We start from the raw sequence: 24,404 nt of genomic DNA on the forward strand, positions 1-24,404 counted from the left end.
ATCTCTATTCTAATTCTATCTAACCTCTCTTGTTACTTGTACTTTTCGATGTCGATAGCTTGAACAAAATTTTAGTGGCAAATTTTTAATTTCTTTCCAAAAAAGTTAACTAAAAAAGAATAAACAAAATAATTAAGAAAAAATTGAATCGGTATATTTTGTTTTTGTTTTAATCTACTTTTGGCTTTTGCTGGTGAAAGTGGATAAATAAATTATAGAAAAAACAGCAAACTCTCGTCTGCCGAAAAAATTGTCCATTTGTTCAAAAGTGAAAATGGCGTCTCAAGTTGCTAACAAAGCTGGAACAGGTTGGCCACGGCGGAGCAGCCAGGGGCAAATTGAAGGATCATCTAATAATAAACTAAGCCAATCGTTGACGATTAATAGAACAATAAATTTGTAAGTTTTTGTTTTTAATTTAATTAAGAAAAAGATAACGAAAGTGGGGAGATGCTTTGCTTTGCTAAAAAGGCTGCACTAATTTGTTTGCATTGGAATAAGAATGTAATTCAATATTTAGGAGTCGTTAATTGATAAGTTTCATCTCACAAACGTTTTGACCTACTGTTGTGTCTACAACAGCAATTATATCTGTTCGACAGATCGAGCTACTGTCTTCTATTTGCGCACCCTCAAGAATTGGGCGTCCCGGTCTATGGCTAAGCTTATTTCTTGTTATAACATCTGCTTCAAAATACAGATTGCATGCATTTTGATCCTGTCTAACTTACTATAGAACATAGATTGGTGCAATATTTTATATTTAGAAATATGTATTTAAATTACATGTTTTACTATTTAATTGTTAAAAAAGTTGTATTAATTTGTACAGCTAACTAGATGTTAGCCGGAGTATCGAATCTAAAGAACTAACATATACAAACTGAAAAGTATTAGCTGAGACTTAAAATCTAGAGTAAAAATACTAAGTCATCAATTTGAAATGTAAACACTCAATTGTGAGAATGTATCCTTCAGACAGCATTGATCACAGTCGGATGTTTATACTTTATATCTGACTTGGGTTTCATATTTGATATGCATTTAAATATGTATTGAATGTTAGGTTCAAAATTGTAATTAATTATATTGATTAGAATCAATACATAATTTCACTTTTCCTTCAGCGTATCTAAAGTATCCCAATGTGTTCTTATTTCGTTTTTGTACGGATGCATTCGAAATAAAACATAATTCAAGCTAATTTAACAATTATTCTTGGAGAATTTGTCCTCGCAAGAGGCATTACCCGTGAAAAATGGCATAGGGAAGGATCCGACATGACAGTCCAGAGCCCTAACCATCATTCCATGGTAGGTACTACAATTTCATAATATTATAAACCATACAGATCTTGACTCGTGACTGCCCTTATGCAGTGCATGATATTAGCTGTATCCCTTTCATTCAAATCTTACCGGCATTGAAGATAAAAGAAATAGTAGGTACCTCTGAGATTTCTCTTTTCAGATTTCTTATTTTTCCAACCTATTGCAACCAAAACGGCTAATGTTTTGGAGTTGCCTTAAAAATGATCAAAGATTTTTGAAGGATCTTCTAAAATTTTGAATGTACTTATCTCTTCTAAATACTTTTTAAGATCCCAAAACTACTCCCTTGTGGACTCGTCCATCAGTTTGAGAATCTAACTTCATTATGACGTCTTAGGAAGACATAGTACTATGTGTTCCCTTGAAGACTATCTCTGAATAGATACCTAGGTTTACCTTCTCGAAGAATTTCTTGGACCATATACAAGAGGTGGGCTTCTGTGGTAATCCACATTTAAGAACAGTTTCATGTCCTATATTACTAGGCTTCTCTGCAACTATCATGACTACGATATTGTAGTGTGCCTCGTGACCCCGTGTTTCCTACTTGTTGTTCTGATCTGCAAATTGGACTCTCAAATTTTTACCAAGGCGTTTTCAAAGTAACTTCGGTGTTACATTGGTACTTGTGGAATTTGGGTTTTAATTTTGTGTTCGGGACTGCCCGTTTTCAAAGAAACATTCATCACAACTATCCTAAGTTATCTCTTGAGCACTAGCTAACATCACTTTCATTGTTGCATTTAATGAAAATTGAACTCAAGATGACGCAGAACTAAAGGAGCGTAGAGTGTAAAAATTAAAGAGGGACGATTCTACGTGGAGTCGAATCGTTCTTGCGCAGGCAGTTTTTTTTTTGAAAGTTAATGACTGTTGTAAAGGTTTCTTTTAATGTACATCCAGTCTGGTGCAGAATGCAGATTGTTTCAATTGGTTTTCCCTTCGTTGGTTAATTGCTTAAACAAATAGATAGAAATAAAAATTTAATTTGCAGAATGTTATAACATGAGGTAGTTTTAAAGATTTAGGAGGAGAAGAATTGTTTGAAGAGTTAACCGTAATAGACCCGCTTGTTACACCACAAAGGTCATGCTTAGACGTGTTAAATTTTATTTTTATTTCAACCTTTGAAGATTTTGATCCGATTTTAGTAATTACTCTCCAAATCCTTAATACAATCCCGGTCATAGTAGCTTCAGGAGAACGTAGTTTTTCTAAACTTAAAACTATTTAAAATTATCTTAGGACAACCATGACTCAAAAGATATTGATAGGCTTATCTATAATGTCCATTAAAAAGGAATTATTAAATTCCTTAGACTTTGATGATCTCCTTTCTGAATTTGCAAAATGTAAGGCCAGAAAAATGAGTTTCCAAGTTTAAACGTTTCCCCTCTGCTCATTTCATCGCTGCGTTTTAGTTTATGGTTTAGGGTTACTTGGGATACCTCAATAAAAAAAAACCACTGCAATGTGTGAAAATATAAAAAAGGGGTGCTTCTGTACTAATCTTGCACAGCCGCGTGGCGTGCTTTTTCATTAGATAGTGTCCAGTTATAGCACCTATTATCGAGCTTATATGCTATTTGCTTAGAGATAGCAAGCACCATGATCGCTTACAGTTACCTGGAATGTCTCTATGGCCCGTCACCCAGCAAAGGTGAATATTAAACTGTTGTGCCATCTCCATTAGAGATGATCGACAGTTGTGGTGTTTGTAGAGACAGAGCCCAGAGATTTCATAGCGGTCTGACTATCTGAGAAAATGCGGATATCAAATGTTGATATCACGTTTTCCTTAAGGCAGGACAAGACTTCTTTTATCGCCAAAAGTTCCGCCTGGAACACGCTACACTGATTGGGAAGGCGGAATGAGATAATTGATTTCAGTCGTTCGGAGTACACACCTCCACCTACCCCTTTTTTGTTTTTGAACCATCTGTATAAAAATGGATCTACCCATCTTCCAGAAATTTCCTATCATCCCAGAAAGATCGCGGAGGTATAGATATGTGGAAATTTCTGTCGAATTGCAGTTAAGTTTCCAATTTAGTTTTTTATCTAAAACAAGGCCCAGGTATTTATCATCGTCTGAGAATTTTAATTGGATTCCTTTAATATAGAGAGGGTTGACAAATGGAATTTTGTATCTCATCGATAATAAGACTAAATTGGTTTTGTGTGGGTTAAATTAACCAATACCTTAACCAAATGGAAAATAACCTTTCTGATGTAAGGAAATTTTTCAAGTTTATAAATGTCAAACGAAAATCTGATGGGTTTCCACCTTCAATGAGTTTCTCCAACATAATCTCCTCTGATCCAACAACCATATCAAATCTATTTGCTAATTACTTTAGCAAATCGTATACCGTACATCTGCATGATTCTGATCCACACTACTTTAGTTATTTAGATGTTTGCACTCAAACCTCCCTTTCATCGTTTACAATAACTGAAGAAATGGTACTTGCCAAAATCGTAAGCATCAAAGAAAACTTTAGCCCTGGTCCTGATGGCGTCCCATCAGTTGTTCTAAAAAAATGTATGTACTCTGTGTCAAAGCCTCTAACTGCACTCTTTGAATTCTTTCTTTTTTTCAAGGTTTATATTTCCCATTCATAAACAAGGCAATAAAACTGAAATTAACAATTATAAACCTATTTCTAAACTTTCATGCATTTCAAAACTTTCTGAAAGCTTAGTTTATGATTCCGTTTATTTCCATTGCAAGCCTTTATTCTCCCCCGCTCAAAATGGTTTTCTTAAAGGTAGATACACTACGACTAACTTAATTAAATTTATATCCAAAGTTTTGTCAGCCCTTTGAGAATGGCAAAGAAGTTGATGTTGTATACACTGATTACAGCAAAGCCTTTGATAAAATATCCCATAAGATAATTTATCTCAAACTAAGAGCTCTAGGCTTTCCATCTATATTTATAAACTGGATAAGCTCCTATCTTGCGAATAGAACTTATAGAGTCCTTTCCCGTAACTCAGTCTCCAGTCCTATACATGCAACTTCTGGAGTCCCACAAGGTAGTCACCTTGGCCCCCTTCTCTTCGTCTTATCAGTTAACGATGTCTGTCTTTAATTAAAAAACTCAGATATCCTAATGTTTGCGGATGATAAGAACATTTTTTACATTTGATCTTAATATCTTTTCTGTTTGGTGCATGCATAATTTCCTAGAGTTAAATGTAGGTAAATGTAAACAAATGACCTTTTCGCGCAAACAAATCCCATCTCATATAGTATACTACTTCCGTGAACGTAGTCGATTCTATTACAGATCTTGGTATTATGTGTGACAAACACCTGAATTTCCATTCCCATTTTGACCAAATTATTAATAAAGCATCTCTCGGTTTTATTAAGAGATGGTCAAAAGAATTTTCCAACCCCTATGTAACTAAAGCGCTTTACATTTCTCTAGTACGTCCTCATCTTGAATATGCATGCCAAGTATGGTCTCCTTTTTATGAAAACCATTCACTCAGAATTGAAAATGTTCAAAGAAGTTTCGTTCGATTTGCCTTACGTGGCCTCCCTAAGGATGATACATCCAGCTTGCCTCCTTATGCCGATCGACTAAAACTGATAAGTTTGCAGCCCTTATATATTAGATCCAAAAACGCTGATATTTTATTTGCTCACCAATGGTTAATGGGCAATATACGAGTAGATTCCCCGCCACTCCTGAGTGATATTCATCATAACACCAACCTTCGAAATCTGCGATCTGTCTCGTTTTTCTATATCGCTCATCACCGCACTAATTACCAGCAGTTTAAACCAATTCAATTCCATTTATTTTGCATTCATTTCACTTATATTTAATTAATAAATATAAAATTATATAATTAAATGATGGAAACAGAATACAATAAAATCAATATATAATTATAAAGTTAATGTTGACTGATCTAACACATAATTTTAACTGAGAATAACTGACATGGGGTACTCAGCTTTTCATAATTTTTTATTTAGTAACGAAAAATAATTTATTATTTTATTATAATTTAGTATTTTTTAGGAACCGAGAAGAATCTTTGTTGTGTGTTTATTTATATGTATATGTATGTAGAGACGCTTCCACTTTTATATAAATTCAGATAAGCTATATTTATTTGAGAAATTCTTAAATTACAGATTAAGGTTTAAAGTATAGATTAAGGTTTAAATTATAGATTAAGGTTTAAATTATAGAGAGACAAATATCAAGACGCAACTACGGCCACTGCTGAATTTAAACTGCCTTCCTTCTGTTTTTCCTGCTGCAACCGGCTGCATCTTCTTATATTAGCTAGCTGTCTCTTTTCGTTCTTTACTTTTTTTTTTATATTTTTTCATCTTCACACGGCCAATCCTACATGTCATCGGCCTCCGATGATTCGTACCGCCAAAGCGTCAAATTATCCGCCGACGAACAGGTGTTGTAAGGGCCTTCACTGGTACCGATTTTCTCTAGCTCATATCGGTCGTTGCCCATCAGCTTCATGATTTTGTACGGACCATAGAAACGATTGCGAAGCTTTAGGTGACTGCCAAATTGCGTCCTCTTCATGGCCACTGTATCGCCAACGGAATATTGATGGGCTCCCTTTCTGTTTTTATCATAATACTGTTTTTGACGTTCTTGAGCCTGAAGAATGTTCTGCCTCACCTCTGCCCGATGTTCGGATCTCTCAATTATGAAGTCTCGTATCATCTCGTTCCGAAGCAATTCGTACACGGACTCATCAACACCATCTCTCATTTTAACTCCCGTCATGACTTCGAATGGAGTTAAGTCAATGCTTGAGTGATACGTAGAGTTAATGCATCGCTGCACTCGATTTGTGTATTTGTACCACCTTTCAGGTTCTTCTATCGCAAGCTTCGTTAACACCGAAATAATGACCTGGTTAACTCTTTCAACCTGCCCGTTGCCTCGTGGAACTCCTGTTGTTATTTTGATTGCCTCTATTTTATTGCCTTCGCAAAATGTGTTGAAATCGTTTGATACAAACGCTGCTCCTCGGTCTGTGACGATGCGCCTGGGATACCCAAAAGTTGAGGAAAGTATCTCCAATTTATCCAGTACTTCCTTAGTATTCGTGGTCTTGGTTGGATATAACCAGGTGAACTTGGAGAATCCGTCCACCACAACTAGGACGTACTTGTAGGACTTCCTTGTTTCTGTCATGGGCCCAATGTGATCCACATGCAGTGTTTCCAATGGCTGATCACCCTTAGGAATTGGATGAAGCTCACCTTCGGGTTTGCCGTACTTCCTTCTCATCAGCAGGCACTGGATACAACATTGGATACATTTTTCAATTTTTTCAGCTACTTTTGGTATGAAGAATTCGGTTTTTAGCTGTTCTTCAGTTTTCCTGATACCGAAGTGATGTTTTTCATGAGCTCGCCGAATTAACTCCCTCTGCATTTCAGCTGGCACCACAAGAAGATCCTTTCCTTCCACTTGCTTCATAAGAACACCATTCTGAACAAAATAATCTTCATATTCCTGATCTTTTAAAATTGTCTTTATTGCCAAAATTCTCTCGTCCTTTTCTTGAGCCTGTTTGATTAATGATGTAACTGTATCTTCCACAACCAAAACTGGATTCCTACTTAAGCTGTCAACGTGGTTCATTTTTGTACTAGATCGAAATTGTACCTTGCAATCATAATCTGACAAGTAAATTGTCCAACGCTTTACCCGATCTGGCATATCAGCTTTCTTCATGGTCCTTTCAAACGCCGCACAATCAGTGTAGATGGTAAACTGTATTCCCAATAAATATGGACGTAACTTCTCCAACGCTGATACAATAGCAAGTACCTCCAATTCATAAGAATGATAGTTTTTCTCCGATTTTCTTGTACACCTGCTCCAATAATACACCGGATGAAATTGGTCGTCAATTTCACTCTTCTGCATCAGGATACCCGCCAATCCCACCTTACTAGCATCTGTATGCAGTTCTGTAGCTGCTTCGGGGTTGTATATTCTTAGAACAGGTTCATCTGATAAAAGCCTTTTTAAGTTATCAAAAGACTTTTTCTGTTCATCACCAAAATTGAACGTTACTCCCTTTCTCAAAAGTTGCGTTAATGGTGCAGTTTCCTCAGCAAAACGAAAGATGAATTTTCTAAAGTATCCGACTAAGCCTAGAAAACTTTGCAGTTGCTTCACATTTGCCGGTATTTGAAAGTTTTGGACTGCCCTAATTTTCGCTGGTGAAGGAAAAATGTTTGAGTCAGAGATAACGTGTCCCAAATACTCGACACTTCTTTGCAAAAATTGGCACTTATCCCACCTTATCTCCAAACCGTGCTCCGCTGCTACACCCATGACTCGTTTTAAACGTTCTAAACCCTCGACCTCATCATTCGCTGGAACAATAATGTCATTTACGTACATGACAACCAAACCCTCATTTGCTAGATTCTTAAAAACATCGTGAATGAATCTACAAAAACTAGATGGAGACACACAAAGACCAAAAGGTGTCTTTGTAAATTCAAAATGACCGTCGACCGTAGAAAAGGCAGTGTATTTACGACTATCTTTCGCCATCGGGACATGGAAAAATCCATTCTTTAAATCTATGGTAGAGAATACTTTGTACCTTGAGAGTTTATCTATTTGGTCATCAATCCTTGGCATAGGAAATCTATCTTTCTGGACATAGACGATAATTTCCATCCTTCTTCTTTACGACAACGACTGGACTAGAATATTCTGACATGCTTGGAACTATAACACCTTCCCTTAGCCATTCTTCAGTTTGCGCCTTGATAACAGAATTTTCCAACGGGGCCATACGCCTGGCTCGCTGAAAAATTGGTATATCGTCATGCAGAACCAGTCTGGTCTCAATTTTTGACGATTTTATCTTTTGAGGAATATACGAATCAATAATATTTCTTACCTCAGAATAATATTCTTTTGGAACATTGATCTCGTCAAAATCCGTAGCTACCCCAATGTTGAAAATGTCATGCTCATTCGGAGCAGCTGTCTGTTCCTCAACACCACCTGTCATATCAGAAACCTCGATCTTCCGCAAAGTTATTTTATTTGGAGTTATGGATATTTCACACTTATTTAGTATTTCCGCACCGATTATTATTTTTGTCTTCATGCTATATTCCGGCATTATAAAAAAATCGCTTTCAAAGTCATCACCGTTTATATTTACTGTTTCTCGAACTTTACCATAGGGCTTCACGCACGCACCCCCTAAGCCACTAAATGTTTTATTAGAATGAGTACATTTCGGAGAGCCAATTATTTTATAAATATCGCGTCTTATCAAATTTACATCACTTCCAGTGTCTATCAAAGCCTTTAATGTTTTCCCGCGCAAATTTAACACCACCGACATGCTATTGACTTCTTGGCAACAATTCACATACGATGAACTTGTTTCATTTTGTTTTATATTCTTCTGTGGACATGCTGGGGATATATGACCGAATGCTTGACACTTATAACACCTTGGGCCTTTATCACCACTAGGACATTTTTTGGCGATATGTCCATGCTCACCGCATTTAAAACATTTTGAATTGCTAGCACCAGAATTTATTTTAAAATTTCGTGATATAATCTTTTTAGGATTCGAACTTATCACCACTCTGTCTTTTGTTAAATTCTCGTAATCCACGAACTTTTCTTTGAGCATGTCTAACGTTGTAGCACCGTGTAAAATAAGTTTTTCTGGTGAGTTATCTTGAACTCCTTCTACTATATAATCGATCAAAGCCTTAGTTTGCAAATTGCCTTGCGACGCTATTGTCATCATATCGTACACGTATGTTCGCCACGGTTCCGCTGGCTGTCTTTTACGATTTCGTAATTTTTCGTGAATATCCCGACTGTTTACTTCTATTTCGAACTCATTTTTCATGACAAATTTGAATTCAGTCCAAGAATTAATTTTGGGTTTCAACAAAACAAATTTCTTCGCCGCCCCGCACAACATTTTTCTCGCGAACAACAATAATTCATGATCACTATATTGCAGAATGCAATTAATGTCGTCCAGTTGTTGCAACCAAACATTTATATCTTCTCGCCCGTCACCATTAAATTTTTCGACCGAGTCTTCGGCATCACGAAAAGAAATAAACCGCGAAGTTGACGAGCGCATTTCAATTTTGTTGGGATTCACATTCAGCCCATTTACTGATCCACTATTTGGGGCCGCTGCTGTTTTTGAATCACAACTTGTGTAAATGGTATTATCGTGATCTTGCTCATTCACATCATCATAATTCGCCGCGTCTTCATCTTCAAAGTCGTTATTTGTCTCTTTTTCACCACCACCACCAACACCATTGCTCTCCTTGTCATATATCGTCATCAAACGAAACTTTAATTCCGCCTTCATTCCGTCAGTATTCTCGTCTCTCTTCTTCAATTCAACTTTGAGTTGACTAAGATTCATTTTGTCTATGGCATTAAGTCCTGCCATCTCGCTCAGACAAACTCAAATTAAAAAAAAAGCACCACAAAAAAAAACGAACAACGGTTTGAATGTGCCACTCGGATTGCTCCACCAAAAACCAAACTGCGTAGCACCCGACTAAGTCCACCGACCCGACCACTTGCAGCTATAACCAACAATCCACTGTCCAACAAACTAAGCAGCACTATTTCCACCCCAATGCAAATGCACTCAACAGCCAACACCAACAAGAGTCCACTTCTCTTCTTTTTTATTTTTCTTTGGCTATCCGTTCCTTCTCGGACGATCCCCCAAATTTGTAGAGACGCTTCCACTTTTATATAAATTCAGATAAGCTATATTTATTTGAGAAATTCTTAAATTACAGATTAAGGTTTAAAGTATAGATTAAGGTTTAAATTATAGATTAAGGTTTAAATTATAGAGAGACAAATATCAAGACGCGACTACGGCCACTGCTGAATTTAAACTGCCTTCCTTCTGTTTTTCCTGCTGCAACCGGCTGCATCTTCTTATATTAGCTAGCTGTCTCTTTTCGTTCTTTACTTTTTTTTTTTATATTTTTTCATCTTCACATGTATATTATTAAGTTCTAGGAAGTAACTCAACATCATTAAGGTCAATAGTAAAAAGCCATGATCTGACGGTTTTAATAAATAAGTTAAAATTACTATTAATTCTGATAGATAAGGGAAAGGGGGTAAAAGTTTGTGAAAACTGATCTAGGTGCAAACGGAACTTTGAAGAGTGCTAAATTATTTACTCGTAAGTTAAATACGGACGATTTTCTAGATTGTACATTGCCGCTTTGTATAAAGAATTCTCTCAAAACTTTGAAAACATAAAGATGTCTAAGAGGGAGGATGGTGAATCGATTTCTACCGCATATGATTCGTACGATATGTTTTTGAGCAACCAAGAGGGATTCAAAAGTGTTCATGTAAACGCCTCCCCAATTAACTATACCGTATTGCAGTTTTGAGTTAACAAGTCCGTAATAAATCATTGACAAAACACTACGTGAACAGTAAGGTTTTAAAAGATACATCTTTTGAGTTACTCAAGTCAATAAGTTTCTTACTGTTTCAATATGACACTTCAAGTTCAGTTTGTTGTCGATGTGTAGCCCTAAATATTTCAATGAATCAACAGAATTAATTTTAAAACAGGTTTTCGGGCAAAGATTAGAACCTTTGAAGTTGTCTCTTCCACTAATATGTAGCGGTAAACTGATGTCTCAAAATGCATCATTTTCGGTTTTTCACTTATTATTAGTTTGTGAGCTGCAAACCAGATTCTGAGCATTTGAAGGTCCTCATTGATCCTAACTATACATTCGAAAAGTGTTTTTTCCGCATAAGTGAAAGCAATATCATCAGCAAAAGCTATTTTATTACCGTTAAACCTTCGTTGAAATAGGGAGTTCATATAAATAATACATAATAATGGCCCAAGAACAGATCCCTGTGGAACTCCATTCTTTATAAGAACCGATGTACTAAAAACTCTATTTACACGAACCTTTTGCTCTCTGCCTACCAAACAAGATTTAATAAATTCATAAGTGGAACCCCTAAACCCTGCATTATAAAGTTTGACTAATAGCAAATCATGGTCTACCATGTCTTAACGCTTTAGTCATATCAATGAAAAGTGCCATATTTGATTGATTTTGTTCAACACCATTGCATAAGTTACAGCATACTTTTAGAATAGCATCTTCAGTGGATTTACCGGGTCTAAATCCAAACTTCGGATGAAAAATTGCAATTTTTTTCTAAAAATGAAAGCATTCGCACTTTTATTAATTTTTCAAAAAGCTTTGAAAAGGTAGGAAGTAACGAGTTTGGTTTGTAGTCACTAATATTTTTCCTATTACCATTTTAAAATAGTGGAATTACTTCAGCACATTTTAACAACTTCGGAAATATTCCACTCTCAAAGCTAATATTAAAAATAAAACTCAAAATATCAACAATTTCCCATGCAATTCCATTTATTTTTTTTTTTCAGAAATACCATCATTGGTGCAAGAATTTGTATTTTCAGGCGACTTATCATTTTAAAAATCTCTGCGGGCGTGATAGCTTGGAAACAAAAGCTATTTACTTGCATTCTATCTTCTTTTAAGTTTGATAAAATATTACTATTGCAACTTATTAATTGGAAAAGATGGTTCAAAGATATCCGAAATATTAAAAAAAAAAAATCGTTTAGACTATTAGCTATGTATGTCGGTGTTATCATTAACTCTATTGTTGTTTTTTAAAACATTGTTAATTTAATTGCTTTTTGACTGTTTCCCTAGTAAGTTATTGACAACTTCCCATTCCATCTTGACATTACCCTTGAAACGATTAAAACGGTTAGTAAAGTAAGCCTATATTTTTCTGAGAATCTTTGATGTGTTTATCTAAAACTGAGTTAAATAAATAAAAAGCTTTAATAGGATCACATTCAAAGTAAACTTCTTCCCAAAATGTATACCTTAATTTTTCCCGAAGTTATAAGGATCTAATTATCCGAGCTATGTTTGCACATATACAAAGCACAAAAATGGTGGTCCGTTAATTTGTAATTGGATACATAACATTTAAAAACAGATTTATTATTTTTATGGAAACGCACAAACATAATGGTCAATATAACTAGCACTAGTACCTGTTATACGGGTAGGTTAATTTATAAAACTTTTGAGACCAAATGACGCCATTAAGAGTGAATAATTTTCCGCATATTTATCACATTTATCCAAAAGATCAATATCTACCAATTACTATAAGGTTTTTATCTTTTTTTACTTTAAATATAACAGAATTAATACTCTTTTCGAGAAGATATAAAATTCCTCAGATTAGCCCACCCAAGATTAGAGGAATTAAGCTTTTCCGATCAAGCTAAATATTTGGGCCTCATTTTAGACAAAAAACTAAATTGGAAGGCAAATGTTGATAAAAAAGTCAAAAAGACTAGTGTAGCGCTTTTTACTTGTAAAATGGCCATAGGATCAAAATGGGGCTTCTCCCCAAAAATAACCCACTGGCTATACACTTCGGTAATCAGGCCGATACTCATTTATGGAGCCGTCGTATGGTGGACCGCACTGGACAAGATGGTAAATCTAAATAAGCTCATTAAAGTCCAGGGGTCAGCAGGCATGTGCATCACAGGAGCACTTCGCACAACACCAACCGCAGCACTGGAAGTGCTTTTAAACCTAACACCACTTGACATCTTCTCTAAAAAGGTGGCTGCCAACTCATGTGTAAGGCTTAGAGCCACCTCTCAATGGACTAGTAACAATACTGGACACGGTTCAAAGACCGATCACGGAGTTGGAAGTGGTATCTTTTCAGAACAACTGAATCTCAGTCTATCCTATAGACTTCCCAATCAATGTAGTGTATTCCAGGCAGAAGTAATGGCGATTAAAGAAACACTATCCTGGCTCAAAGAAAACGTTATATCTTGTAAGGATATACGAATCTTCTCAGACAGCCAAGCCGCTCTTAAATCTCTCGCGTCTGTCTCCACAAACTCTCGAACAGTCCACGATTGTCAATCATCTCTGAATGAGATGACGGAACAGTTTAACATTCACCTCATTTGGGTGCCGGGCCACAGAGACATTCCGGGAAATTGCAAAGCCGATAAAGTCGCCAAAAACGGAACACTTCTGCCTTATGTTAGACAAAAACATAACATAGGAACACCACTTGCTACATGCAAATATCTTCTCAAGCAATATGCTCTAGAAACAACAAATTCTAGATGGTTACAAAGTACCACCTGCCTAGCAACCAAGCAAATATGGCCAAGTATTGACTTAAAACGGTCAAAAAGCTTGATATCACTGAGCAGACAAAGTATAATCTCTACAATTGGAGTAATAACGGGACACTGCCTCATAGGAAGACATGCTCTGAGGCTAGGGGTCTACACAAATGAATTCTGTAGAAGCTGCATGGACGAGGAGGAAGAGGAAACAGTCCAACACCTTCTGTGTACATGTCCAGCACTCTCCCTTCTTCGATAACACCAGTGAACTGGCAACGATTGACACAAAACGTCTCTCTAACTTTATTAAAAGTACAAAATGGTTTGTTTAAATTCATTACTCTCACATGAGTAACCTCATTAGTGGTATCACAATGGTCTACGTGTGTCAATGACATCTGGACAGCCACTCCAACCTAACCAACCTAACCTACTTTAAATATGTTTTAAAGTTTATGGAGAAAAATATTTTTAGTTATAAATTGCAATCGGTAAATGCAAATTAAAGTAAACCAATTATTATTTAAGAGTAAATGTATACTTAAAATATCTGCACTCGTAGATTCAATTTTGTTGCAATCACGCAAAAGATCACTTTTCACAAAAACTACTATAACGCCTGCTGGCAGACTACGATTCATTACAACTGCCATACAAGGTGCAACCATTTATATTATGAAAAACTTCACTTAAAATTATAACTAGCGTCAATTTCACCAATGACTCAATGTGCACTAAAAAATTATTAAAATTTTTCCTAAGGCTACGAATATTCTGATGAACACAAAAATTCATCGTCACTGCAACGCTGCTCATTTTCAAATCCCATCTGAAAGATACCCTTTACTTTTTCGCTTTTTGAGTTCGAATTCCTCGTCCCTTTTAATTTTAATTTAAATAAAATCAAAATTGTTAGTTCTTGTACATAAAAGAATTAATGTTGAAAACTGATAACAAGAACTTAACAAAAAATTGTTAAGCTAGTGTTAAGTTATGTTAAGTTAAAGCTTAAGCTGAATAAATAAATAAATAAATCTTGAGCAATTTCATGAACTAAATGTGCAGACAAACCGTATTTTAGGCAGTTTATGAATTCAAATTTCGGTACTTTTCTAATAATGACGAATTTCACAAAGAGCAATTGTTTAAGGGTGTGGTTTTTTTTACTCCTCCTGCGGGTATATTTGAAGGCTTTCTGGGACGGAGCGTTGGCTTACATGCGGTCTTGCTTTACAGCACTTTGTTAAATTTTCTTCTTTACTATCCAACTATCTCAAAACAATCTCTAGAAGGACGGGAATCATGAGGATCTCATATAGCGACACTTTAGTTTCTCAAGAGAGGGCTTTGATACTAAACTCTTATCCAAAAGAGAGCGGTTAGCAAGAGCTTTTTCTTTTTTTTAACATACTAAATTTATTTTTGAGCGTCAGTCAAATGAGGACTTCGAGCTATTATATTTTGATTTTATTCATTTCAAATAAAAAGTTCCTTCGGGCACTTTAGACTTTAATATTGAATTGATTTCGAAAAAGGGTTAATATTTTTAATTTACATTGTAGATATCCTTTGACAAACTACACCTTCGGTACAAAAGAACCTCTCTTCGAAAAGGACCCCTCAGTGCCGGCACGATTCCAAAGAATGCGAGATGAATTCGACAGAATCGGAATGCGCCGCTCAGTGGAAGGTGTCCTGCTAGTTCACGAGCACGGTCTTCCTCATGTTTTGCTCCTACAACTGGGTACAACATTCTTCAAACTACCCGGAGGCGAACTTAACGCTGGAGAAGATGAAGTGGAAGGTCTGAAAAGACTTCTTACAGAGGTAAGTTAACTCAACCGTAACTGTAGTTCTTTACCTTAAAAAAAAAAAAAAAACGAAAAAGAAACTTGTCTCGTTTGTTCGAATATGATTACGAACACCACCAAGATACATGTTTTCTAGATGGGGATTGTATGAAAATGTTAAAACAAATGTGAATAAATAATAAATCCATTTATATTATTTTAAGTAAGACTATTCGTGTGTGTGCATAGAAATGCACTAATTTGTTGTTAAAATGATTTACGTTGACTTGACACCAACACAAAACAAAAAACAAAAAAAAAAAACTGATGTGATAAAATGTGTAAAAAGCGTTGTTTAAATTTGTAATTTATGTTAGATTGTATATGATTGTATGATTTATTTAGACATTAGGCAGACAGGATGGCGTTAAACAAGATTGGATTGTCGAGGACACCATCGGAAATTGGTGGCGACCGAATTTCGAACCACCACAATACCCCTACATCCCACCTCATATCACCAAACCCAAGGAACACAAACGACTGTTTTTGGTACAACTTCACGAAAAGGGTAATGTTTCATAATATTAAAGACAAATTGTAATTTAATTTATATAAATATTTATAAGAAAGAATTTGGAGATTAATTAACAACAAAAACATTGTTATTTTTCCTAGCTCTAGAAATTGTAAAAAAAAACAAGAAAAAAGAAATACTATCTAAATACCAAATACTAATTTATTTTTATTTTGCTATACTCTTTTATTTTGTTTAAAAATATTTTAATCGTTGCGATCAAATATTGTAGAATCAACTATACGACAAAAAATTGTTGAAAAATACTCGCGTTTAAAAAACAAACAAACAAACAAAGAAGAAAGAAGAAAACTCCTAGAATAACTATTTATTTATGTTTTTGTTTTGTAACAGAAAATAACAATTTAATCTCGATAAATAAAAAAAGTGTAACATTATTGAGTTGTTGATGAGTCAAATCAAATAAATGTTTGCCGCTAAACAGATTCTTTTTGCCTCGAATTATTGTTTGTTGAATGATGAAATTTATCTCGAATGTTTTTATATATAAATTTGTAAAAGAATTTGTTTTAGCAGAGTTGTTCAATGGCAAATTAAAATTTGTGAACTCTTAAGAAATCTTTTTTTCTTAAAAATTAATGCAAATGTTTCTTGTATTGTATTGAATTTGATTGAAGAAATATCTCTTCATGTATTGATTATTTAATTAATAATTTATATATATTTTGTTGAACTCATTTTAATGAATTTCTGTAATTAACTATCGCTCTGTACTTAACTTATGGAAGTTTAACTGATTTGAGTTTTGTAGCCTCATTTATCGAAAATAATCTTTTTTTTTTCTCCTAGGATAAACAAATTCTGTTAATATAACTTTTCAAAACATTGTAAATTTATTAAATTTTATAAAAGCTTTAAGTGCAAAGTTGACTTCCTAATTAAATAGAAATATTACAATTGAATTAATGAACTTTCGATTGTATGTTTCAACGAAGTAACTACGACCGAGCTTATTTGTTTACCTTTTTTGTATTACCATTCGTTATTATATAATAAGTTACTTGAATGTTCATACTATTAAGACTTCTTGAATGTCTAATCAATTTTGAATGTTTCTTATTGATGACTGACTTAAGGTGGTGCTACAGTCCTGTGTGAACTAGGGCCATTCTTATTGATGAACAAATGTTAATAAAAACATATCTGAAGTTTCACATTGAAGTGAACTTCGATAGGATTAGAATTCGAAAAATATTCATTCATTCATTTTTTAATTTCCAACTAAAAACTAGTACAATAGCAAGTGTAAAAAAGGAATAAATGATAGCTATCATTCTTCAACTTGAAAGTTAGTATTAAATGATACATTGTGATTTAATTTTACAATAATTAGAAACTGTTGTGGGGTGACAATCAGCAATACAAATAATAAAACAATGGTTTATTGAGTTAAGTAAATCAATAAATATTCATTCGGTTTTCATGAATCTCTGCTTCATTGGATTAGTAATTATCTTTCAGATCGTTTAATACAAGTAGTATTGGATGGATTCAAGTCTGAAAACTATAAAATAAATGCTGGTGTGCCCCAGGGCTCTGTTTTATCTCCAACACTCTTTCTCATTTTAATTAATGATCTCCTGTCTGCAAAATCTAATTCAGTACATTGTTTCGCTGACGATAGTATTCTTAGCTTTTCATATTCGTTTTTAGACTCACATTCGTCTTCTTCGGATGGAACTGGAACGAAAAAATATGATAAGCTCATTAAATTCCGACCTAAACAGCATTGTTCAATGGGGATTAAAAAAACGCGTGGAATTTAATGCTTCGAAAACCCAATGCTGTCTTGTATCGTTAAAGCGAGGTATACCCCCATTGCCATTATCCATGGATGGGCCTTGCATCAATGAGACTGAACAACTCCATATTCTCGGTATGTGTGTCACCAACCACCTCTTGGGGAGAGATCAAATACGCGATGTCGCCAAAAATGCCGAAAGGTGTTTGGGTTTCCTTAGGCGATGCAAGAAATATTTCCTTCTAATCTGGCTGTTATCTACAAGACTTACATACGCCCAAAGCTTGAGTATAACTCCCATCTCTGGGCTGGTGCTCCTGCAACCTATTTAAGCCTCTTGGAAAGTATTGAACATAGAATATTTAAATCTCCTTTTAAACCCTCTCTCCTCTCCCTAGTGCTCACACTGTGCCTTTGCATAATAAGGGTACTAATATCCCCTTGAGTGTGTGTTTATTATTAAAAAAAAGATAGTATAACAGATATATAAAAAGAGTAGGTATATGCATACATTCATAGGTACTAAATAATTCAACATAAAATTCAGAAAAAAATAACAACAAAATGGTACATTTTTATGATTACAAAACTATGATACAAAATTCAATAATAGTTATCAATAGAATTTAAATCAATTGTTAAAGGCAGTCTTTTACTTTTTTTAAGAAAAGGTTTAAGTTTTAAATTGAATGACTTTGCAGCGGCTGTATAAAAGTTAGAGAAATGAGTCTTATGGGTTCATTGACAAGGTGCATGTTGTTTATTCTTAGATTATATAACTGAAAGTTTCTACTAGGAATATTACCGCTTTGCTTGAAAAATTCTTTATTCTCAAAGGTAGAATTTGCAATTCCTTGTATAAAGGCCAACTTTCAGTATAACGATTTTTGTTGCAAATAATTCTAATAAGATGTTTTTGGGCAATCAACCGAACCACTCCAGCTAGATAACCCATATTGCAGTTAAGAGTGCGAAAGACCATAATATATTGAAGCTAGAACCTTTTTAGAGCAGAATGGTTTTAAACGATACATTTTTCGCGTTATGCGCATCAACTGATTCTTGATATTGTAACTATGATTTTTCCAATTAAGGTTAGAATCATTTGTTACACTTAAATATTTAAAACTATTCACAGAATCAATTTTTTAACAAGAATCGGAAGAAGAATATTTATGTTGGAAATTAGGTTTACCACAATTGTGAATTAGAATTGCCTACAACTCCAAGCATTTTTTTTTTTGACAGGAGGAAATCTTCAAAAGACACTTGGCAGTATTTCACACCAAGTAGTGTGGGACTCTTAACCACTAAAACCACCTCTTCATCAGGACCAATCTTGAAGGATCGACTTCCGATTTTTCTTTCTTAACTTTGTACAATCACTTTGAGGGAAGTTTAAACTTTTAATACTTATCCATGTTTTTTTTAGACCATAAGCTCATGAGGCTTGATTCTTCTTAATCTCCGAACATGGTTTCTTATAATCAGAATTAGTATGACTTGCAGTCTCTGGTTGTGCGATACAGCGTATTTTTTAACAACTTCTGTAACCATTTCTATTTGTAAGTCACGATGTAGATCGTATTTCTTATGTACCAAGGTGCATTAACTATTCCATGAGGGACTTTGTTTTGGAATTTTTGGATGATTTAGGTATTTGTTTTCTTTGTACAGCCCCATAATTAGATTCCATAGGTCTAAACAGGCTTTAGTAATTGATTATACAGAATTATTTTGTTTTGTATTGATAAATCAGAGTTGTTACCAAGCAACCAGGACATTTTTCTATATTTCAAGTTTAGTTCTTCTCTTTAGTTAGTTTTGTCACTAATTATTAACTTATGGTTAGAAAACCAAGTTTCTTAGAACTTCGAGATCTTCTTCAATTAGTAAAACACAATTAAAATCCGAATTAGACTGGCAGGTAAATGATATATCATCAGCAAATGCCGTCGAAAGGCCATTTCATCGAAGCTTAAAAATAGAGTTAATATATAATAAAGAGCCGAGTACTGATCCCTTTGGTACTCCATTTTTTAAAAAACGAGCTTCACTTTGTGTACCGTTGATAATAACTTTTTGAACTCTTCCCTTTAAGTATGATTTTAACCACTGAAAAATTACTCCCCTGCATTATACAACTTACCTAAAAGTAAATCGTGGTCAACCATATCAACCATTTTTGTCTTTTTGTCTTATCAATGAAGAGAGCCATTGTAGATTTATTATTCTTCAAACTACCAAAAAGCTGATTGGAAAGAAGTAATTGTATTAATCATAAGTTTTTCAAAAAATTTTGAAAAAGTATTATTTATATTTTTCTTATCTCCCTTTTTAAAGAAGAGAATAACCTCACCGCATTTAAATTGTTCAGGAAAACAGCCCTGTTCAACACTTAAGTTAAATATGTAACTCAAAACATCTGAAACATAAAATGCTATTTTTTAAGTACGTACAATTATTTTGTAGGTTTCAAAAGAGGTTATAGAATTAAACGCAAAGCTATTTGATTGTATGAATTCAGCATCTGGACAATGTTGATTATAACAATCACAATCATCACCGGTATTACTAGATGGCTTCAATGTTTCAGATATTTCAGTAAAATATTCATTAAATTTATTTGAACTTATTTATAACTACAATAGTATCTATTACGTTTGGTTTTTTTTACCTAAAATGCTGTCAACAGCCTTCCACTCTTCTTTTATATTGCCTTTTGAATTTTCAAATAAGTTACAATAGTACTTTTCTCGAGTCAATTCAACATTTGTAGTAACAGCTTTACAAAGTGTGAGGTAATACTTTTTTAGCTTTACATTATCTGGATGTTTTTTTAGCTTAATACCAATTGTGTTCTTTTTTTTTCAATCTGCTTAAGGAGACTCTTATTCACCCAAGGCATTAGAATTTTTTTTATTAGAATTTTTTATCGACACAGAAGTACATGACTCTATATGTTTTTGCAAGATTGTGATAAGAATAGGAAACGAAGTTGATGGGACCGTTTTCGAATAAACCTGATCCCAAAATTCATGCTTCAAAATATTCTGCGAAAATATGTAATTGGTGGTATAGTGCTCTTTTCTTTGTGTTACTGAAGTAGAATTCAGGGGTGGAATCGGCTAACGTGATAGTTGACTATCAATTTTTTGATAGTCAAAATGACTTTAAATTTGCAGCGAATTCAATTCGATTCAACTATTTCAGATTCAAATTGTCAAAATTCGTTGTTGCCTTGGTGAAATTTGAAATTGATTCTTATAAAATATCTAATTAAAAGTTTCAAATTGGCTGATTTTGAATAAAATTCTTACTTTTCTCGCTTTTTTTCAAATGTCGTAAGCTTTGTCGGTCACAGGAATGTGTTTTTTTTAAAGAAAAAAAGTGAACTAAGAAAATTTTCCAGTCGTTTGTGTAAACGTCTGGTAGCTCTATTCGGAATAAACGTATTTGTTTGAAATTGACTATCATATTTTTTTGTGACAGCTTTTTAGGTATAAATTTGACTATCATCTTAAGTAGATTAAATTCGATCTGATTGTTGATAAATGACAATCAAAATGATCGAATTTGATCTACATAAGGTGATAGTCAAATTGATACCTAAAAAGCTGTCACAAAAAAATGTGATAGTCGTTTTCAAACAAATTTTTTTATTCCGAATAGAGCTACCAGACGCTTACACAAACGACTGGAAAATTTTCTTAGTTCACTTTGTTTCTTTTAAAAAACACATTCCTGTGACCGACAAAGCTTACGACATTCGAAAAAAGCAAGAAAAGTAAGAATTTTATTTAAAATCAGCCAATTTGAAACTCTTATTTAGATATTTTATAAGAATCAATTTAAAATTTCACCAAGGCAACAACGAATTTTGACAATTTGAATCTGAAATTGTTCAATCGAATTGAATTGAGTTGAATCATCTTACACAGACGGAATGAAAATGATAGTCAATTTGACTATCAAAAAATTGATAGTCAACAATCACCTTAGCCGATTCCACCCCAGATTATTTTGTAACTCATTAAATAAAATGATCGATTTATGATCAGTAATATTTAGCAAGCACACTTTCAACTAATTTTAATTTATTGCTGACTTTAAAACGAGTAAAAATGTGGTCAATGCAAGTACTTAAAGATTCAGTTAAGCTAGTTGGTTCATTGGCTGAGTTCCTCTATAAACAAACTTTTACTAAACGCGTGCAATCTGTAGAAACATAACATTGTATAGTTTTCGTTTTGATAACAAAACGACAAATTACATCCGCAATGTAAACTGCAACACCACCTGACGAATAAGATTCATTGCAACAACTATAAAGCATAACCCGGTATATTATAAAGGCTCATTTCACTCTCATAAACCCATATCTCTGTTAGAACTATTAAAGCTGGCAATTTTTTAAATGACTCAATGTGAGCTAGGAAATTAGAAAAAAAATTCTGAGACGACGGATGTTTTGTTGTATAGAAAAGCAATCATCGATAAAACTACTAAAAAGTGGCACTTCACAAATACTTTGAACTGAATAATTAATAGGATTAACAATTTTCATATTTTATCAAAATAAGAAATATAATTAATTCTTACAGAATTGTCACCCTCACTCCTCCTCATACAAATATTTCCATTCCTAGTCCAAACGTATCTGACTCCTTTCGTAGTTATTATTAGAACTTAAACATTGGTGATTGAGAAAATATTGTGTACATTTTCCATACGACATTTTCTATTTTCTAAAGTCTTTGGTGTATTATTTTGAATTCGACATTTCAAATTGTTTTGCATATAAGAACGGAAAATTCAATTTTCCTCTCTTTTTGGTGTATTAATTGTTCGCCTGATTATTGTTGTAATGCTCATAAAATGCAACTAAGAATGAAAATAAAAAAGAGGAAACTTATAAGTTCATGCATAGTTTTCAATTTAAAGATATTAAGTTTCGGTCATACTTTGCACATTCAGCTAAGCAACCATTTTTTGTAAACATAAATAGGTACATTGTTTTTTATTTTAATTTTCTTTTTGTTTTAAAATTAATATAAAGTAGAAAACCTGTGAATTTGTTAAGTGTTTTTTTTTCTATAAAATAAGAAATAAATATATTTTTTTTAAATTGTATACTAAATGAGACAATTGTTATTTTTTAGCGTTATTTGCCGTACCTAAAAACTACAAGTTAGTCGCAGCACCACTTTTCGAATTGTATGACAACTCGCAGGGTTATGGACCCATAATCTCGTCATTGCCGCAAGCGTTATGCAGGTAATATTTCATAATAATTTATTATAATAATACTTGATTCATTTAATTTATATTGATTTGTATTCTATTGCAGATTTAACTTCATATATATGTAAAGCGAGCCAATTCGGGACAAGAAGTTACAAAAGGTTTATGCATATTTATATGAACAAAATAAAATAAAAAGAATTTTACTAAATGCTCATTCAAAAGTCTTTTTAAAGCTGAAATTGACATTTAAATTAATGCAGATTGTATTTGTGTGTATTTAGTTTATCAACAAATAAATATACTATAGTGTAAAATATTTAAAAATAAAAAATAGCAATAGAGTATAAAAAATATATATTAATTTATTATTGTAAGACAAACATCTTTGCGTTTGAGCTCGAATGTTTTTTTTTTTAAATCTAATCGATGGGGTAACAATGATTTGTATTTATTTTAATACTCAAAAAATAAATACATAGAAGGCAGTCCAGAAAAAGTGGTCAGCTTTTATTTTTTATAACCAAAAACGTTTTAACCCATTCTCTCCCACTGTCCTTTTTCGAGTACAGCAAAATGCAGTTACTTTATGTGCATAAAAAGGAAGGCTATAAAATAAAAATTATCTGTTTGAAGGCTTTTTCGGCTTTACTGAGTATTTTTGAATTTTTAAATATTCTTAGTTTCGCTTCCATTAAAAATGTTTGTTTCTTCAAAAAATTCAATCAACGAGATAACTTGATTGTTTCTGCACAATTTATTAAAAATAAACATAAAGATCAGTTAAAAATTAGTCCCCACATAGTTTTGTATAAACATACGGAGGTAAGCAAAGCTTAAAAAGGACAGTGCGTTCATGCATACACTTTTCTTTTAAGTATCCGAAATGGTTTTTAGATCTATTTCTACGAAAATATTTTATGGAAAACGTTTCCACAATCTCGATTCCGCCCTGGAAGAAATTGATATTAATACGAAGATAGTCAACGCTGATATCGTCATGATTCCTTCACCGGTGGACTATGTTACGGATCAAGAGGATATCGATGAATATAACTTAAAGACAATAGATTATCACAAGATGTTCCAGGTGGGGTTGAGATTTTTGTGGAATCTTATTTAGCTCAAGACGAGAGTGAATTTGATAGCGAAGATGATATTCCATTGTCTGAGTTTAGAAAGTCAATTGCTCCACCGTTATGGAAAAAGTAAATTACGTCTACAGATGGAATAAATCCAACAACGAATTATTTGGCTAGAATCCAAAGCTGCGCTTCTGATTTGGTTGGCCTCAACGAAGTTCAAGTCTTTGAAAAACTGTTTGATGTCGAGGTAAGGCAACTTATCGTAAATCAAACAATGTTGTATGCAGGCCAAAAAAATAAACACAGCTTTTCCTTTAATGATGAAGACTTAAACATTTTTATTGGAATCCTTCTATTTTCGGGCTA

The 24,404-nt window shown here is 33.6% G+C and overlaps 1 protein-coding gene across 1 annotated transcript; it reads left to right on the forward strand.

The window, feature by feature from the left end:
• LOC129948347 (cleavage and polyadenylation specificity factor subunit 5) lies at positions 1-23,309 on the forward strand. The gene is made up of 5 exons (XM_056059310.1): positions 1-399; positions 15,143-15,407; positions 15,776-15,941; positions 22,872-22,986; positions 23,060-23,309. Exons 1-5 carry the CDS (start codon positions 275-277, stop codon positions 23,079-23,081), a joined length of 693 nt encoding a protein of 230 aa, XP_055915285.1. The 5' UTR covers positions 1-274; the 3' UTR covers positions 23,082-23,309.
• Positions 23,310-24,404: the final 1,095 nt, after the last annotated feature.

Source organism: Eupeodes corollae, chromosome 2 (assembly GCF_945859685.1).
Source record: "Eupeodes corollae chromosome 2, idEupCoro1.1, whole genome shotgun sequence".
In the NCBI taxonomy this organism is placed as follows: Eukaryota; Metazoa; Arthropoda; class Insecta; order Diptera; family Syrphidae; genus Eupeodes; species Eupeodes corollae.

Excerpts from the sequence above, each read along its gene's own strand:
- LOC129948347 (XM_056059310.1), top strand. The coding sequence starts at position 275 with ATGGCGTCTCAAGTTGCTAACAAAGCTGGAACAGGTTGGCCACGGCGG. Across the intron at positions 400-15,142 it reads ATTAATAGAACAATAAATTT|ATATCCTTTGACAAACTACA; the intron begins GTAAGTTTTTGT and ends TTTACATTGTAG. Across the intron at positions 22,987-23,059 it reads TTGCCGCAAGCGTTATGCAG|ATTTAACTTCATATATATGT; the intron begins GTAATATTTCAT and ends ATTCTATTGCAG.